General features: G+C 37.5%; 1 protein-coding gene across 10 annotated transcripts in view; it reads right to left on the reverse strand.

The window, feature by feature from the left end:
* Window positions 1-7,336: 7,336 nt before the first annotated feature.
* Window positions 7,337-21,066, reverse strand: part of LOC114247968 (cyclic nucleotide-gated channel alpha-3) — a 113,247-nt gene continuing 99,517 nt past the window's right edge. For 4 of the 10 annotated variants that reach the window (XM_089732734.1, XM_089732728.1, XM_089732726.1 and 1 more), the window contains 8 exons: window positions 15,804-15,996; window positions 14,319-14,419; window positions 14,098-14,247; window positions 13,661-13,672; window positions 12,495-12,662; window positions 11,901-12,045; window positions 11,218-11,460; window positions 7,337-9,920 (listed from right to left, as the gene is read on the reverse strand). In XM_089732734.1, coding sequence (XP_089588860.1) covers window positions 9,833-9,920; window positions 11,218-11,460; window positions 11,901-12,045; window positions 12,495-12,662; window positions 13,661-13,672; window positions 14,098-14,247; window positions 14,319-14,419; window positions 15,804-15,996 — 1,100 coding nt within the window. In that variant the 3' untranslated portion in view covers window positions 7,337-9,832. Of the gene's footprint in view, window positions 9,921-11,217; window positions 11,461-11,900; window positions 12,046-12,494; window positions 12,663-13,344; window positions 13,354-13,660; window positions 13,673-14,088; window positions 14,248-14,318; window positions 14,420-15,803; window positions 15,997-21,066 lie in introns of all 10 variants that reach the window. The other 6 variants (XM_089732730.1, XM_089732735.1, XM_089732733.1 and 3 more) reach the window with 6 other exon arrangements.

The raw sequence follows: 21,066 nt of genomic DNA on the forward strand, positions 1-21,066 counted from the left end.
GAGGGCGGGTCGATAGTCAGTAATAAAATTTATTGTTTCTGAGGCGAAGCGAGAGCGGGTCGCTGGTGTATTATAAACTTCCTTAAAAATGAAACCTGAACAACTTTTGTGTCTGACCGCCTGTGTATTTGTGCATTCTATCTCCACACAATGATTCACAAATAATTCAATAGGTTATTATTATAGGCAGCGGTTTCGCTTTGTCCCAGGCGTTGCTGTCGTCAATAAACAATGGTAAGTGCTGACCGTCAGGTCGAATGTATGGTATATACAGAACAAATGTAAATTTACAAGACGTATTTGTAGATGTCTATGGGCTCCAGTAACCACTTAACACCAGGGGGTTGTGAGCTCGTCCACCCATCTAATCAATAAAAAAAAAACTAACGTTATAGAACAACAGGTCAGAAGATTCCAGCTATTTCAATGCAATCAGATGACACCGGCGTGGAATGCCGACGTCTGCAAGCTAACATCACTTTTTCCCTACTATCTGAGGTTTGAAAGGTAAGGTAAAGTCCTAAGTAGCAGCCAGCGTCTCAGCCATACTCTTTAGCATTGCTTATCTCCACGTGCATCGGTAATCATCAGGTAGACTGCGTGAACGATTGCCTTCGAAGGCTAAATACCACTATACATCCAAGGTGCTTATCCACTATCTCTTTAAATCTTATTTTCAATGCTACTAGCGGGCCTTGTTCTATGATTCAGTTGTATGGCAGATGAACACGAAGCAACTATGCTGTAGGCAGCGGCTTGGCTCTGTCCCTGGGATTGCTGAAGTCCATGGGCGACGGTAACCATTCACAATCAGTTGGGCTGTATGCCCGTCTGCCTACAAGGACAATAAAAAAAATGCGATTACGTTTGAGGGAAGACCAGCCGTGATTCAAATGAACTTGAAGTTCTGTTCTCGTGTACTTACAAGTTTCATTCATTCGAAAAGAATTACGAAAAAAAAGGTGACTAATAATAAATATACTGTTTTTCATTAGTGTATTTCGCTAGAAAGCAAAATGTTGAAAGGGGTTCCCGAGTAAGAACTAAATATAACACGTGCTAGCTATGACGTCACTTCACCCGCCCTTTCAAGCCCTATTTATTTTTACTGCAGCCTCAACCCGCAAAATGCTAAGAAGCACGCGCTCTATTCAGTTTATGTAAAAATAATACTGAATATCAAAAACGTGTTTCAAAAGAGATCTCTTTTTAAAACGCTTTGATTATCTTGGCATGTATATTTGGATCGAACGGAATCTTTGAACATCATTTTCACCAATAAGAAAGTTTGATTTCTTTGAAAATTTGCAAGCGCATCAAGGACCGATGAAAATATAACAATTTCATAGCTCGGTCTAATAAACTGATCAGCCGTCATCATTATCATCATTATCCTGCCCTTCTCCCAGTCACCTGGGGTCGGCGCAACATGCTTTCGCCTTCCATACTCTTCTATCATATACCATTTCTTCGCTCACTCCCCTCTGACCCGTATCGTCTTTCACGCAATGCATCCATTTCTTCTTAGGTCCATCTCTTTCTCTATATCCTTCCTTCTCCATTCATAGTTAACATTCTCTTACCAACCTCATTCTCATTTCGTCTCATCACATGTCCATACCATCCCAAACGCGCACTTCTCAGCTTCTCTGTCACAGGTGCCACTTTCAGACTTCCTCTAACATATTCATTCCGTATTATATCCATTCTCGTTACTGCACACATCCATCGCAACATTCGCATCTCTGCTGCATGCAAATAATAAACTGATCAGTATCAACAGGTTAATAAAAAATATGAAATGATGAATGAAATTATTTGTTAGTTCGGTTTATTGTTTAGATATTTTTTATAGTTTTTAAATGATTTGTACATAATATATATTGTTTATTTACTGAACCGATGAGTAATAAAAGAGGATGAGGTCAAAAGTGGTTATCAAAGCCCATAGACACCACAACGTGAATGGCGCAGCACGCGTTGAGACATGAGATTAAAGTGTCAATTATAACGTCTTACCCATTTCCCAAATTGAAATGCATCTGCTTTGCGACAAAAATAAACAAGATGATGGTAGGTACCAATCAGTGCGGGCTTAGAAAACACCCTACTGATATTTTAATAAAAAAGTTAAATTGTATTCGACAGTTCAATATTCACTTTTAGAAAAAAATACGTCATTAACTGATAAATAAATGACATTAATGGAAAATGTTCAAATGAAACCACTTCGGTGTGTGAATGCGATTAAATCGAATTACGAGCATGCAAAACAACTCAACATGTCGGCGCTGTACCGTCCAATAAGCCAATAACAACAATTATCCGGTTAACGTGAGGCTTATTATTTCGAAGCGGTACATAAATGGACTAAATAGCTGTTGCACAAATTAAAGCAATTGTATGAAGTTGATAACGTGAATTGTAAACACGTACAGTAAGTACATCAAGCACGAAAATATATCGAAATGTCCTCGATACCAAAACGGATCATTACATTAGATTGTAGTACTTGATAGCCAGCCTTCGAGATTTACGTTACCGAACAATTTTCGTGTTCTCGATTATGACTATAAGTTTCGAGTTTCGAGAACGTGATAACTCGATTGCGAATCGAAAGTAAGAAAATTCATTCGTGCTGCTGAAGTTAATTATTTTTACGGACCGTAGGGGCGCTTTTTAAATCGTATACATTTTTTCTCGATATTGATACGAATACTTTTTCGATAGTCATTCGTGCTCGCCTCTTAGTTTCCCACCAGTTACCAATAGTAAGTTTTTACTGGTAGTAGGACCTCTTGTGAGTCCGCACGGGTAGATACCACCACCCCGCCTATTTCTGCCGAGAAGCAGTAATGCGTATCGGTTTGAAAGGTGGGGCAGCCGTTGTAACTATACTGAGATCTTAGAACTTATATCTCAAGGTGAGTGGCGCTTTTACGTTGTAGATGTCTATGGGCTCCACAGACCACTTAACACCAGGTAGGCTGTGAGCTCGTCCACCCATCTAAGCAATAAAAAAAAGTAACGTGGCTGGTCTAAAGGAACAGAATCTGTGAAATACTATTGAGTTCGAAGCCTCAATAGTATGGTGGCCACTGCTGCCATAGTGGCCACTTTACGTTGCTATAAACTCAGATAATAAGCGCTTAACAGTAAAACGTGAACATATTTTACTGGTGCTAGGGCCCGCACGGGTAGATTCCACCACCAGTAGCGTGAAATGAAGTGAAGTGTAGTGAAGCAGTAATACGGTTCGGTTTGAAAGGCGGGGCAACCTTTGTACTGTAAAAAAAGACTCTTAATACTTATATCTCGAGATGGGTGGCGGCTTTTACGTTGTTGATGTCTATGGGCTTCGGTAACCATTTAATACCAGATGGGCAGCGAAGTCGTCCACCTATCTTAACAATAAATAAAAATGTTTAAATAATGAAATATTTAACATTACAAAACTTATTCTATTTCCAAAAAGATATCACAAAGTTGCGGCACTAAATGATTAACTTGTACTTAGGCGATAAATCCGAAAGTCACGGCTATAGCACGAATAAAATTAATCTGGTTTGAGAGTGTAGCTTCGATTCATATCCTGTTTAAGCATCTTTGAAATACTTCTTCACTCAGTGCTCTTAAAATATTCATGAAGCGAAAAGGTACTGCAGATTATAAACAGTATTTGCAAAAGCATTAGTTTGTAGAGAGTTACTTCGTAGAATCTTGTTTGGATAAGATTTTTTACTGCTTTATTACGACGTTTTCGCTCGCTCCCCCAGCGAACGAATTAAAATTTTAATGGATTTTCAATGGCGGCAAGTGAAATAAAACCACCTCGGTGATTACACCGCGTCTGCTCCGGTATTCTGTGTATACCGATTGTGAGCGTCAATTAAATTGCTAATTTAATTAAAGCATTCGATTTTTATATTATTTGTTGTAAGATTTATTTTTAATAGTCTTACCTATTTCTGCCGCGGATTCCGTCATGCATTCCAGTGTGATGAGCGGAACGTCATCAAATTAGATCGTGACTTAGATCTCGTGTTTGAAGCTGAATTGCGGCACGCAAATTGTATTATCATTGGGCAGAAGTAACCACCTACCGTAAGGAGAATCGGAAACACTATGTTATTTTAAAAATAATGAATCTACAGCGAAGAACATAGCACGTTCGAGTTACACTGCAGTAATAATTCAAATAAGTCCGTATGTAACAAACGATGTGCTCGTGGACTAGCAACCCGGCGCGGCGTCGTTGTGTTACGTGAGTTTAGTTTGCCGAGACGGATTAATTCGGCGCTGACTCTATAGGTTTTTGTTGGCTCGTAACACGTAAGGTGTTGAAGGAACAAACAAGATTGGGGTGTAATCACGTTCAATGGCCTGTAATTGGATCATCGGAACTTGTGGATGCGCCTCCTTGGAGACTCGACCCACGTCTGACGGCTTCGGGACCCGGTTTTTATTGTGTACCGAATAATATTGATGGCTTTGCAAACGAGTTCGGAATTAGATTTTTTTTTCGTCTTCATTCTTCTGGTCAAAATCTTACCTTTTTTTTATTGCTTAGATGGGTGGACGAGCTCACAGCCCACCTGGAGTTAAGTGGTTACTGGAGCCCATAGACATCTACAACGTAAATGCGCCACCCACCTTGAGATATAAGTTCTAAGGTCTCAAGTATAGTTACAACGGCTGCCCCACCCTTCAAACCGAAACGCATTACTGCTTCACGGCAGAAATAGGCAGGGTGGTGGTACCTACCCGCGTGGACTCACAAGAGGTCCTACCACCAGTAAAAACCTTTGACCTTTATGCAGTTCAAAGGGTAGAAATAAAAATGTAGACGGTGTTGTTTCTTGAATCTATATTTATACAGCTGCTTTCATTCTAACTCGTTTTATTGTGGTACTCAGAGCAAATACTGCGATAAAGTATAATTTGAACTAAAAAAATTTACTAACCATAAAATACGAATTAAAAACTTTAACTGAAAAAATCTAAAAACGTACGAGATGCAACCACGGCGCTCCCATTTGAAAAGTACGCAGGCAAATTAAATTTCTTGAAATCGAAGAACATATTTCTCGATAATTACTTGGTAGCATTGCACAAAACCAATTTGTGGAATTACCGCACAGCCGTCATTAATTACTGTCAAAAGAACTGCTCCTGTTTCATCAGACATTTTAAACACAATTTTAGGTAATGGATTCTCTGTGCTACTGTCACAGATAATGTCCATGTGCAATGGTCTAACTACTTATCATCAGGAGCGGTGTATGATTGACGGTTAACAATGTCAAAAAAAATAATGGAACTAAATTGAATGAAAATAAACATTATTTTTTTCGTTTTAATCAATCGAGAATTTGTACTATTTATTTTCACTTCTCATTCTATGAACAGAATTACTAAAAAGTAAATGTTCGAAATATTTTTTGTCGAGCGTATTTTTTTAAATACCTACTAAAATTAATGCGAAAAACCATTGACCAAAAGTGCTAATTCAGCAGAGTGCTACCGCGGTGTACATTGTTAGTAACGGATTCACGAAGTAATATAAACTGCATAAATAAAATTAGAGCATCAAAGCAGAAACCCGACCGCGAAGCTGCTTGTGCGTCAGAGTAAAATAAAATATTAAGTAAGATACGGAGTCCCGGTAACCTTACAAAGTAGGCGCTCTCTCAAGAGTGTTCCATTTCTGTGAATGTATCTCGCCCGGTTGTAACACACTATATTCGAATACCAGTCTATCTGTGTGGTAGGTGGTAGGACCTCTTGTGAGTTCGCACCGGTAGGTATTCTATTTCTGCCGTGAAGCAGTAGGTAATGCATTTCGGTTTGAAGGGCCGTGCAGCCGTTGTATATAACTATACTGAGACCTTAAAACTCATATCTCAAGGTGGGTGGCGGCATTTACGTAGCATTTTTGTAGATGTATATGGGCTCCAATAACCACTTAAGCTGTGAACGCATCCATCCACCTAAGCTATAAAAAAAAGAGCTACGTTATTCATAGAACAAGTAAATGACGTTTTCTATAAAACAACGTTTTAATGTGACTATATTGGCTTCATGCGGCCAATGATCGGAGGCGCTGGCGGGACATCACAAGGAGTAAAATCATGTCGAATTATAAAGGTCACAACCCTCAGCAGTGAGGAAACGACGCGAGGAGGAGGAGGATATTGGCTTATGTCCTACTCGAATGGAATGCATGGAATTCGCTTATCACGATGGGTATTTGTCGGAGGGCTCAGTAATGTAATAGGCTAGGACACTATTATTATGGACAAGTTATAGTAGCAGACAGTAGTGGTAGATTGAGGTGACCTGGGGCGCACACCCGTATTCGCCAAAATTAGCCGCACGCGACTTAATACCGTCATTGAACAACATCGCATGTTACGGTATACGAAAGTTAAATGTAATTCATAAAGCCGATTTTTATTTCCATTACATTTTTAAATGAAAGTTCTCGCGCAACCCGAGGTTAAGTGGTTACCGGTATCCATAAGCATCACAACTTAAATGCCGCTGCCTACCTTAAGACACGAGGTCAAAGCTTAGATTTTATTAGCGAAAGGCTCGCTACCGTGATAATAACCGTGATACAAACCGTGATAATAATTGACATTTTAGCCTACCACTAATTACCCACGAACTATCCAAACATTTTAGCTTCAATCCCTTTTTCTCTTTTTATTAAAAAGCTATATTAATTACTGTTTGAAATCTATAAAGCTTACTGCATTATGATATTCACGACAGTATAAAATTTCATTTCCATCTTTTTTCATTCAAATTCAATCAATTTATAACGGTGTCACGTAATCACTACCAGAAATTATTCTGTTGTTCATTTAATAAATAATCATAATATATATTATGTGTATTAATTTATTTGTAATATACTCGTAGTATCATATGCATATTTTTTTGTTTGTTAAATAGTTACTGTGTCTCTTATCACATTTCTTTGATTTATGTTGACATCCCATTTCATTCTACTAGTAGTTGACTTAAGGCAAAAGACGAGAAAGTCATGAATAAGTATGAGGAATCGCTAGCGAAGAGCAGCTGTTTCTTTCTTGATGACATACAAAGACAAGTTTCCTTTATTGATGGCCAATCTACAGTAGTGGAGAGATATGCTTCTTAAAAGGGGTCCACGAAACAAATCAGAATGAATTGAGAATGAAACAGAGAAGGTTTAAAAGTTAGAAAAATATGAAAATTCTCGGAATTAAATCAAGTTTAGGTCTTTTATTTATCGATTGAGGCACTACGAAGTCTGCCGGGTCAGCTAGTTATATAATAAAAACATCAATTCATATTATCATGACCTTTTTATTAACAATAAAATTAATCATGTGCGATAGGTACATAATTAAACTCCCGATTTAAAGATGCACAAGCCGGGTACTGCAAAACTACAGATTCGCTCCGATCATACGTGAACAACTTCCCTCTGCTTCCCTCTCGTAAGTCAAAGAAATGTTACTTATTATAATGTTACGAAATCAATTGCAGTCCGTTGCGCTCAATTGTACTGAGCTCTTGTTAACCGTGAGAATGAAAAGTTACAGTGGATTGCAACAAAAGTATTTACGGGTTATAATATTTCGTAACATTCATTTTAATCAATTCACTTTGAATTTGATACGTGTTATGTTAAGTAAAACCCAATTAATGTAATCAACGATCACTTAACAATTAATTTACGCAATTATAAAACTATGAATTTTCTAAGTATTGTACATTTTCATTCTCATATCGGTTTGTGTTTCCGGAAGAATTATAAATCTACTGATTACAATAAAAGCGCTTGCGTTTTTCATTAAACATTATTTAAAACGCATCATGCATCTCTCTTACCATTTATAATCGTGAAATATGTAAGAAGAAAATTTTATTGAATATAATAACAATAAATAAATATTTTATTTACAGTTCAAATTTTTATCGCCTATCTATTTATCTCTGAAACATAAAGAATCGACACATATTTATTTCTGTTCTTTCAAGTATGTATTGTGAGGCAAAAAAGTTTGTTGATGGAAACCAAACATGCTCTCGGTATAAGTTTAATCATGAAACAATAATATGATATTAATCAATTGTTAAAATTAACCGGTAAATAAATCGGTGGTTTAACAAACTAAAGTTTGAATATCTCACAAGTGTCGCGAACTACGCATCATAAAAAATGCTTCTCTATTTAAATTCATTGATAAAAATACAAACAAATACAAAAATTAAATTGGCATGCATATTTTGGCACATGTTTCCATTATAATATTATATGATTAAGTACAAAACAATATTCATAAAATTGAGATTAAAATTCTAAAACTGCAATTTAAATCAAAGCTATAACAAATCATCCTATTTTAATAATAATTATTATATATATATATATATATTCTCCTTATTTTATACATTTCGTGTTTATTGTACAACTTGTATATAAACTGCTGGTCTTGATTTTTAAAACAAATGAGGACTCACCGACGCTCGCTCCCGTCCTTATTAGCCTTCATAGATTTCCTTCTCAAAACAACAACTGTAGTCTCGTGAAAACAGCTTAAAAACACGCATCATACATACATATATACTATAATAAGTATTTACAATTTGTTTAGAGTTGAATTATTAATTTATTTTAATTTTCACATTTTTTGGTACAGTTTTTTTATATCCTAAAAACGTTTTACACAAAAAAATATATTGAAATTCGTAAGCCACGAAATTAAATTACTTGTAATTACGAATGCAAATACAAAACTGTTTTACATTTGATCATCGTTTAATTATTTTACATCCAAACCATTTTTACCTACTTAAATCTTATTTGGCAGTAGTGATCTTTATAATTACCAAAATGACGTAATCACCAGTTTTGGCTACGTCTCCTTAAAATACAATATGTTTATAATCAATATTAAATATGTAACAAATTACATTATTTATATTATTTTCGATTTTACATCTTTTCTTTGTTCAAAATTGTTCCATATTCGTCGTAATAAATATCCACAGGAATAAAAACGGAAACAAAATGGCGTCAAAAAAATTAATTCCCTAGACTGTAAAAAACTTAGTATTTTTTTGTATGTAAACATAATAAAAAGAGATGAGGTGAAATACAATTATGTTACAAGTCTTCCGGGATATTATAATAATTAAAGCTCAAATTTACGGATAAGAAAATATCCATTCGTTTTCTATGTGTTAAAGAAAATCTTATTCGAACACTCGTTATCGTTTGGCACTCAGTGCCGGATCAAATACAACGGGGTATACGACAAACGTTTGTACACAATTTGTTCAAACTCACCATGAAAACATAGTAACGACGTATTTACGAACCGTCAGCGAAAACAAAACGTATAATTAACATTACAAAACGTATCTATCGACATTTACAACGATCCCAATGTATTATTAATCAATCTATAAACAACGCATCATTACATTCCGCCAAGGAAACACAATAGCATCCTTTAGGACAACGTAACCGATGAACATTGAGTGTAAACAGTACGGCCTGAGACGTGGCGCCGCCCGAACTCACTCGCGCACTCTAGAACACTTCGACGTACCTAACTATTTAAGATAATAATAATAATAATATTGTCTCGACAAAATCTCACTCCACGACGCTCGTCAAATACCAGCGAGTCGTATATACTAGGTATATATAAATTTGATAAAGTTAATTCGTATTGAAACTTCCCATGTGTGAATATGTAGACGCTTGTCAGTAGACGGCGGACAGGCGGAGTGCGGGGGGCGGCAACCCTCGCTCGGCGGAGGCGCGCTGTTAAATAATGCTCTCCCGGTTCCTCTCGTTCTCCTCCTGAGAGCTCAGCGAGCTCCCGCCGCAGATCTGCATCTCTATTTCTTGCAACCTATCGTATGGGAGACCACTAATTCTGAATGATTATTGAATGCTTAAAGTTCCCAACGGCCCGGAAACTTTCTATTACAAAATACAGATTTGGTTTCAAACGTACAATGGCTGTGACGATGTAATTGAAACTTCGACCATAGGTCTCTAAGTGGGTGGCGATATCCACGTTGGGATATCTATGGGCTAAGATAACTACTTAACATAAAGCATATCCAAATGGATGAAAGAGGAAATTGATAGAAGCGGTTTATATAAAAGTGATGTACTACGTTTTTTCTACATGATCACACAGTTTTCTAGTGAAATGATTACGCTGGGTGATCTTTAACGCGTTTTTATTCTTAGCTTGACCTGTATGGATTTAACTATCGAAATCTTTCGATGCAATCTCAACCAGTATTAAAACGCCGAATTACCTTGAAAATTTGTTAAAAAGCATTACGGAAAATCAAAAATAGCAATTTTAGTTTTGTTTTGTTGTTGAAGTGCATTTTTTACCCTTTTTTCTGTTATTAACTAATTTTAAAGACTATGGAATTATCTCAAATGTCTGAAACCACGGGGAGTAGCGAATGTTTTTGATCATTAGCCATGAGAAAGTTTTCAATAAAAACTAAAACTACACCACAGTATTATTTTTCCCCAACAAATGCATAGAAATTACTGGTTTCAGAAGAGACACATCCTGTGCTATTCCACGAAGAAGTGGTTTTCCCTTATAATGAAAACTAGCGACCCGCCCTCGCTTCGCTTCGGAAACATTAAAACACACATGAAACCAAAAAAAAAAATTTTAAAAAATAAAAAAAAGTAGCCTATGTGCACCAGGGACAATGTCGGCTTCTAATGGAAAAAGAATTTTTCAAATCGGTCCAGTAGTTTCGGAGCCTATTCAAAACAAACAAACAAATCTTTCCTCTTTATAATATTAGTATAGATAAAAACTCTGAAACTCTAAAATTAAAAGAAAGGATATTTCATACATCGCCGTTACAATAACAATCTAAATCGATCGTAGACCCCACAATTGTAACTACACTGTTACTTTTTTCTTACGCAACTTATTTCGCATTCAAACTTAAATATGTAAAGATAATATGATTTGTAATCATAGTCTGTCGGTGGGATAGTTAAAAGTTTTTTTAATATCGTGCTAAGGTGATTAGTTTTAAAATCAAATGGCAGAGTTCAATATTATGGGAATCGGCCTATTCTATTTAGCATTTTTTTGTATTCAACATAGTTTTTAAGGGCAATAAAAAAATTAAATTAACTATGATGGTACAGCATGTCACCTTTGGTCAACTTCCCACTGCTGCTGGCTCAGCTTCGCGGACATTGCGGCATTTTCGGTTTCGACAGTGTAGAGTCGCTCGCGCAGTCGCTTAATCTCACTCTCGAGCACCTCATGAGAGTCGATGAATGCGCGGGGAGCACCCCCTCCCGCACCCCCACCTCCACCCCCCGCCGCGCTACTACGAGCGCTTGACGCACACGACGCCACCGGGGATGCTACACGAAGAGGACTTACTGACGAACTGCCAAAAAAATAATTCAATAAATTTTTTTCATAACAAATAAGTACCTTTTTTTATTTCTTAGATGGATGGACGAGCTCACAGCCCACCTGGTGTTAAGTGGTTACTGGAGCCCACAGATATAAGTTCTAAGGTCTCAGTATAGTTACAACGTCTGCCCCACCCTTCAAACCGAAACGCATTACTGCTTCACGGCAGAAATAAGCAGGGTGGTGGTACCTACCCGCGCAGACTCACTAAAGGTCCTATCACCAGTAAAAAGTGCCTATAACTGAAACATTACATTACCAAATACAGCGAATAAAACAAAAGAAGAAGCACTGGACGATATTCGAAAGCTTCAATTATTTTGAAGCCCACCGACACGTTATTATGTCAATTAAAATACAACGAATCGTTTCAATAATTCGAATGAGTATAATGTCAAGGCGTATTATCACCTATAAAGCTGGTCCCGATAAGAAGGCGGGTGTGAGGAGTGCAGAGGCGGCGGCAGCGGTGCGGCCGGAAGCTGCATCTCCTCGATGGGTATGCGCCCGCTCGTCTCCACGAGTCCGGGCGTCGACTGGCACCGACCCATTGCCACTACAACACCATCACGAAACGTCAGTGACCGAATCTCTTTCGCTTCGATGTGTAAGAACAGGCTTACTGTTTTACTTAGTCGTGTCATTTTTTCAAATAATATTACGAGGGAAATATGGAGTTAGAGCACGGTCTTTGCTTTTTGCAATGGCAGTAATCTTCAAAAGGACATTCATAACTAAAGTTAAGCATGATTGTTTCTAAAATTTGAAAACATCTTTGCAGGAGACAGCTAACTATTTTATTTCTTAAAAGTTGTAATGTAAAAGGCAAACAAAATTAAATTGTGAGATTTTCGAGAAATCTATAACCTTCTTGCAATAAATTATTAGATCTCAAACAAGATGAGAGTACCTAATTTTAGATAACAATGTTGTATACAAATAGTGATTGCAATCATTGCTCCTTACAAACTAAAGACTGCTCTTAATCGTAAGTATAACACATACCTTTTTCGAGTGGTGCTTTTTTGTATTTCTCGAGTCTCTTGACGGCGATGGCCTCGAGGCGCACTCTCGCTGCGGGATACTCCTTGAGCACGTCCCACATGTCCTTCTTGCTAAGTACGAACAGGTCCGAGTAGCCGACGGAGCGCACCGATGCTGTCCGACGGTTGCCTGTCGACGTGTCATCCACAAACTCCGTGCCGAATGGTGCCCGGCTAATACGCTTACGGCCAACTCTGACTTAGGTACTCCCTTACCCTCTCTCGATTTAATCCAGCGGTCGGGGAACCGAGGTAAATTACCCCAAATGGGGTAAAATGAAATTTTGGGGGGTAAAAATGAAACTTTTGTGAGTAAAAATTATACATTGAACTGAAACTTCTTTAGAATCGTTGTGATTTAAAATTATCATGGGGGCTATAATATGAAAGATGCTAAAATGAAGCGATTTCGTTTTTTTTTTGTTCTTCGCCATGGGGTATAATATCAACTTGCACAAAAATATTTTGGGGTAATAATTAAAAAAGTTCCCCGACCGCTGATTTAATCAAACGCCAAAACAGACCATAGGTGTATTGTAACAAAGCCGACGCACCGAGCAGGGTACAAACATTCCAGAATCACAGAAGTAACGAGGAACTAATTCGTTTAATAAAGCCTTTAGGAAATTAATTTAAACTACCTTAACAAACTTATGCAGGGTGGGTCCGGAGCCATCGCGTTCATATCGGAAATAAAACTGATCGTAAATCAACCAGCAAGCGACTAATTGGTTGTCACCTGTGCCCCAAGACAAATACAAAGCTTAAGGTAGAAATGTCGCTATCGATAAAATCAGTAGACAGTAATTAACCGTAAAGAACTAAGCTTCTACGATTGTAAAATGCGTAAGATGTTAAAGTCAGATGAAATAAACTCCGTTAACAATAGATCAAAACTCGGATTCTCAAATGGTAGATGGCACTTAAAAATTAAGGGTAACATGCACCAAGAGGTCACGCCAAATATATAAGGTATCTGGGAGGATGCAAAGCAATCGGGGACACTGCCTTCAATACAACCAAAGGAGATAATCATAGGCAAAACAATACATGTCACAAGATATCTACACGAATCTTGTTGGAAGCCACAAACTGCGGTAAACTCAATTTAAATCAGTAAAAGCTCACCATACAATATTTCTTCGATTGAAGTACCAATATGAAAAAAAAAATTAAAAAGAATATAAAATAATTGAAATTATAATCTATATAAGCGTAAATACTTATTACGTTTTATTAAATTAACATATATATATACATATTTTACAAAGCATTCACTAATAATTCAAAAGGAACGACACGAGCCCGTTAACGCTATTATTAGATACAGTAGTCACTGGTTTATTAATAATATTTGTAATAGAGGAATTAGCAATTCTGATTGTAGTTTATGCAATAGCGATAACGAACGCATTCGGTACCGATGTCTCAAAACCTGTTGGCGGTGCGGCCGCTCCCTCGACCTGATTGCAGCGTCTCCTCGAAACGTTTGCTTTCAGTACATTTCGACACGTAACATAATAGGAGAATAATGGCGTGGCGTCTCGGGCCGTGGCGATATTTACCAAGTTGTTTACCTGCCGTGCCCATGTTCAGAATGGAAATTTCGCCAAAATAAGAACCCGCCTTAAGTGTTGCCAGCACGGTCTTGCCGTTGTCGCCTACGACCTGCAGTTTCCCTCGATTCACTATGTACATCTCCTTGCCGACTTCACCTACAAAACAGAAACAGAAAATCTGAGATGTCTGAAGAAAGACCAGGCAATGAAAAAGCTAAGCGACTAACCTTTTCTACAGATGTAGTCACCGGGAGAGAATAGTACCGGTCGAAGCCTCAACACAAGCTCGCATAAAAACCCCGCCTCCGTATTTTGAAATATTTCGACCCTAGATGAAAATTAAACATGTCAAAAAAAACACAAATATGTAAACATTTGGATTCATCGATGATAATAAAAGTGCACAGCCCGATTGTATTTATATACATATCGACGCTTGAAAGGCAAACGTGACTAAGCGACAATGCGTGAACTTTACAGTAGACTAATTTAAAGTTGAAATACCTGAAAAAAAATCTATTTTAACGAATCTATCTGTAGGATTGAAATGATTTTAATAGACCTAGAAATATATCTTTTTTGCGCATCGAATATGGTCATTGCCTATCATTTATGTACAAAGCAGTTATTGTCACTTAGTCACGTTTGCCTTTCAAGCGTCGATATGTATATTATGTATTTGTATATGACTCCGATGCTATTACTTATTATACTGGATCTTTTTGAAAACAAAGCCGCTCAGAATATCCATTTGACGACGTAAATTTACGGATGATATAAATGAATACTTATGCATAATTCATGGCCATAAAAAGCGGATGTTTCTCTTTTTTAATTATACAACACGGGATATTAAGCATAAACTGCTGCGTCGCATTAATTTGAATTACGTAGAATTCTGAATATTGAAGACAACATGAAATGTCAACGTTTGCTGTTTGCAGCATTTCATTGGGCTCATTTTTACGTGAAATTATTTTAAGCTTACGTGTAAAATGAATATACATAGCATGTATATTAGTTATACGTGGAAAATTTCTATTTTTTTTTTGTACAACCCCAAACAGACAATCAACTTGCAATCAATCTTAACAGGAAACAGAACAACACCAAGTTTGAACTAAAACTAAACTAAATTCAATTAAAAGCTGGGCCATTGAGTGCCTCGACTAATTTATTTGATCTGGCGACGGTTTCATTATCGTCGGTGTATCTACAACCCTTTGTCTTCGTCCCAGGGAAAGTTGCTTCACTTGTCTATAACGTAAACTTTTAGTTCGAGACGTTAACAACAACAACAGTTTCTAACAAGATGTACTTACTGCCTCTGCAATCTCTGACATCTATTTCATAAAGTTTGCGCATTTGAGATCATTTATAACGACTATCAATATTGTTGACATTCTAGAAACTTTTGTTTAAAATTTGAATTCAATAAAGTTTCTAGAATAACATACTAAAAGATGTTTTAATGGTTCATTACTTGTATTCAACACGAGCGTTTTCTTTTGATAACCGCTATGTGTATGTAACGGATAGACTGTATTTGCTTGGCTAGTTTTCACAATACCGAAGAGATTAAACCATAAACATTGTAAGGATCCTGGTCCGGCTATTCCGCAAATAAATTAACCCACAGAAGAACCTACCCGTGTTTTATAGTTCTTTAACAAAGACCATTTCGCTGGGGATCATAAATTAAAGTAATTCACCTTTTCAGGGTATCTAGATGTACGTTGATAGCTATCTCCGCCTTTAGCTTGTCCGGCAGACACGAAACCGCTTTCTCCTCGTCGGAACACTTCTGGGTGAGCCAGAGATAGTCGAACCATTTGATCACCTTCACTTGCAGATGCGTTGGTACTCTCCTCATGCGCATGTAGGTCTTCACCCCATCCAGTTTAGCTAAACACAATATTGGTTGCTGTACATAAGTATTCTACAGCTTGAATTATTATTTCAGACTGACATTTCACTGATGGTAGGACCTCTTGTGAGTTCGCACGGGTAGGTACCACCGCCCCGCCTATTTCTGCCGTGAAGCAGTAATGCGTTTCGGTTTGAAGGGTGGGGCAGCCGTTGTAACTATACTTGAGACTTTAGAACTCATATCTCAAGGTGGGTGGTGCATTTACGTTGTAGATGTCTATGGGCTCCAGTAACCACTTAACACCAAGTGGGCTGTGAGCTCGTCCACGCATCTAAGCAATAAAGAAAAATAAAATAAAAATTGTAAGAAGCTTAAACTCGATCTAATAAACTAGGCGTGGAAAGATTTTAATACAGAAACATTTTTATTACATACTAAATGACACGGCAAACTTCGTAGTGCCTCAATCGAATTTTTGTATAAAATAAACTTAAAACAAACAAAAGGAATCCGAATCCGTCCGTCGGGGGACACATCAAAAGAAATACAAAATTGTTATTTGTATTTAATTCCAAAGATTTTAATATTTATCTACCTTTTAAACCTTCTCTGGACTTCCACAAATAATTCAAGATCAAAATTAGCCAAATCGGTCCAGCCGTTCTCGAGTTTTAGCGAGACTAACGAACAGCAATTCATTTTTATATACCTAGTCTTGCCATAAATACTGAGACAAAGGAAAAACAAAAATTTCTATTGCAAATAACATTTATTACTTTTACAGTGTGTTAGTTTAATACATAAATATAAAACAATTTAAAGTTTAAAAAGCTTATTCGAAGTGGTCTCCATTGGCTGCAATACACTCCTTTAAACGTTGAGGCCAGTTATCAATAGAAGCACGCACTCTTTCCATGGGAAAATTTTTCACTGCCAATCGTACGGATTATTTTAGGGAATCCAAATTATCATGGCGTTTAGAGCAAGCCGTACTCTCTAAAACTGACTATAAATCATAATCCAGCGGATTAAGATCGAGACTAGACGACGGCCAGTCTTCAGCTCTGATGAAGTCCGAAACGTTCGTTTCCAACCAATACTGCGCAGACCGAGCTTTATGACCTGGCGCCGAGTCTTGCTAGAAGGACCATTCTTGATTATTGAACATGATTTTGTTAAGAGGCTTCACTACCTTCTCAGGAATGGTATCGTGATACACTTGTGCCGATGTTTTGATACCTTTTTCACAAAAGTATGGCTCAGTCACGCCTTCATAGCTAATTCCCCACCAAACCATCACTGAAGTCGGATAGTGCCCACGTTGCACTTTGTTGACTAATTGGGAAGCTTCCTTAGAGCTTTGAGCATAAATACGGTCATTTTGTTTGTTAAAATGTTGCTCAATTGTAAAAAAATTCTCATCCATAAACAAAATTTTTCTATGACCTTTGCGTACCGCTTCAGTAGTTGTTTCGATTTCACCACCCTATTCTCTATTAAATTATCAGTTAAGAAATAACCAGTACGTCTTTTATAGGCTACAAGTTCTAAGTCATCTTTTAAAATACGCGACATGGTTCTAAGGTGCTATCTTCATCTCCCGAGATAAAATCTTTTGCTTTCGGACAGGATTTCTTCGAATTCTTTCCCTTACTGCGTTGACCACCTTTTTCGTACGAATACTACGTGGACGGCCAGATCTTTTTCTGTCACAAGCAGAGGAGGTCTCATTGCACCTATTAATAGCCCGGTACACAAACATTTTACTAATACCAAGCGTATGGAGAGTTTTAAAAATTGCATTTGACTCCATACCTACTTTGTGTAATGTAATCACAGCGATTCGGTTCTCTTTATCACCCCACTCCATTTTAATATCGTTAAATATTGTACAATGTACTGGCGCCAAAATGGGAAAATTCAATGAGCAATCATATAAAAATTACAGATTCCAAATTCAAATGTAATATTTTGTTTATTTTTAATTGTAACAATATTTATGGCCAGACTAAGTATATAAATTAGTTAGTGAAGACCGTAAATCTATAAAGCACGTATGAAGCTTATTCTGAGTACGCAAAAACGATTTCGTACAAGAAATTATAAGAAAAATATCCACAACAGTACAAGTACAGTCCAATCTATTATCTTTTGAACCCCTTCTCTTCTCATCTATCAAATTCCAATTTTCAATTTTCGTTACATTTCAGAACCTTATTCGTCCACCCGGCGAATGTCACGGGTTTGAATTTATGATAAAACGAGCAGTCGATGGTGATGTATTAGACTCTGCCAGTTCTTCACAGGTGTTTTATTCCCTAAGATAGCATAAAGTCACTCATATACTTGTCATAACATTAATACACGTTAAGTGAATTAATAAAGCACTTTATTCCGTCTGTCATCACTCCGCTATCATTGTTTCAAGTTTTACATTTTTATAAGGAATTAATTACGATATTCATTCAACCTTTCCGAGAAATCTGAACATCACACAAATTCTTCATTTAATATTCTTTTAAAAAAACAGTTTATTAAGCCGAGCACGTCTGTTGTAATTAGAGAGGAGACTTTTTCACAAACGGAAGAGTTTCTTTAAAGATTTTTTTTTGATGACGCTTATTTTTAGGTGGATACAATTTATAAAAAAAAAATCACTAAATTATTTCGAATTTAACTTAGATATAAATGAGTCGTAAATGGAGAAGATAAAGAGTCTAATTTTTACTATTTTAAACAGTTAATTTATATTAGATGTAGAGTCTGTAGGATGACGTAGGACAGACGGACTTTCGACAATATTTCAAAAACAACGTTTTGAACTGATAACAATATGCATAATTATTTTAGTTGATATAGTACTATCAGCAAAATTAAAAATGTTATTTTTAATGTGAAATTTTTATATTTTTCAATACAATGAGTCAGTATCAGTCGGGATGATATAAGGTTTCTACCGATACCCTAAACACCCAAGTCTGTGCTGTGTATTTAAATGTTATGATAAATCATATCGCATACGTGAACGCCGAAAGCATAATATGGATGTTCGTAATATAAAAAAAATATCCTAGTATGTTCTTCGCTTTTTGTCGAAGATATATTACTGGTGGTAGGACCTCTTTTGAGTCCGCGCGGGTAGGTACCACCGCCCTGCCTATTATTTTCTGCCGTGAAGCATTAATGCGTTTCGGTTTGAAGGGTAGGGCAGCCGTTGTAACTATACTGAGATTTTAGAACTTATATCTCAAGGTGGGTAGCGCATTTACGTTGTAGATGTCTATGGGCTCCAGTAACCACTTAACACCAGGAGGGCTGTGAGCTCGTCCATCCATCTAAGCAATAAAAAATAAAAAAAAAAAAATACAAATAAAAACTACTTTACGACTTAATCTCTTTATTATTTTCGCAATATTATTTCTGACGTTACGAAGTCGACAGTTTTGGTGGTAAAGGACGACTAAGATCCTATTTTTCTCGACATTTGAATACTGTGCTAACTAACTACCATCTATTTTTCTATAAGAAACAGAAATAGAAAGAGAACAAAAAAACACACTCCGTGAACCATACACATTACAGACGCAAAAAATAATAAATTAACATTACATAAGTGCTCTGAGGAATTGTTCGAGATGATACCTACATCTCGTTTTTACCATCGCACCGCCCGCCACCGGAGTAGAGTTCATCCATACTACCTGGAGCCACTACGTTAGTGCGTTTCCAGAGATCTTTTTTGCCACGTACCATCCGGCTATGGAATGAGCTCCCCTTCACGGTGTTTCCCGAGCGCTATGACATGTCCTTCTTCAAACGAGGCTTGTGGAGAGTATTAAAAGGTGGGCAGCGGCTTGGCTCTGCCCCTGGCATTGATGACGTCCATGAGCGACGGTAACCACTCACCATCAGGTGGGCCGTATGCTCGTCTGCCTATACGGCAATAAAAAAAAAACATAAACATTTTTTAAATTCACAAACCAGTCATCAAACGCAAACAACTTCACGCTGTCGAGTCACCGCCGAATCCACAAAGTATTTGTTTGAGCCGCTCTTATGATATGAATTTGCAATTAGCTTCCTCCGTTAACGATTTGCTACACGCAAGCTTTAGTAGTTAAATTAATTTTAGCGCCACACGTGAACTCACGACAAGGAAACGAACGAAGCCGAGCTCAGAACAAAGTGATGCATCTAATCACTTCAAAGTAGTTCAAAGTAACAAGTAGCTGAAACTATAGTGGATTATATCGACTAATCGTCAGCTATCGGATAATCGACTGCAGAAATCCCTGAACATACCGATGAGAATATTACGTACGATCACTAAGTAAGCGGGCGATGGAGAGAGCTATGCTCGGTATTTCTCTAAGGGACAAAATCCGGAACGAAGAAATTCGAAGGAGAACCAAAGTCAACGACATAGCTCTCAAAGTTAGCAGGCTGAAGTGGCAATGGGCCGATCACATCTGTCGAGCCAGCGACGCTAGGTGGGGGAGGAAAGTCCTCGAATGGAGGCCACGGATGGGTACCAGGAGCGTGGGGCGTCCTCCAACCAGGTGGACTGACGACTTAGTGCGCACGGCGGGAAGTCGTTGGTCGGATGCGGAAGGCGGAGGACCGCATTATGTGTAAGGCATTGGGGAAGGCCTATGTCCAGCAGTGGGCAGATAAAGGCTGATGATGATGATGATGATGATGACTAAGTAAATTGTACTTTGTAAAGAGATTGTACAAATCGTTCCCGCAAATTTCTCATTGATGTTTCCGTCATTATTGTTATTGGAGCCCACAGAAATCTACAGCATAAATGCGCCACACACCTTGAGATATAAGTTCTAAAGTCTCAGTATAGTTACAACGGCTGCCCCACCCTTCAAACCGAAACGCATTACTGCTTCACGGCAGAAATAGGCAGGGTGTTGGTACCTACCTGTGCGGACTCAAGAGGTCCTACCACCAGTAACTCCTCTTTCATTCATTTGGATATGCATTATGTTAAGTAGTTATCCAAGCCCATAGATATCCCAACGTGGACACCGCCATCCACTTAGATACATATGGTGGAAGTTTTAATTATATTGTTGCGTCATAATCGCTTGTAA

The sequence above is a fragment of the Bombyx mandarina genome, chromosome 15 (assembly GCF_030267445.1).
Source record: "Bombyx mandarina strain Sakado chromosome 15, ASM3026744v2".
Lineage (NCBI taxonomy): Eukaryota > Metazoa > Arthropoda > Insecta > Lepidoptera > Bombycidae > Bombyx > Bombyx mandarina.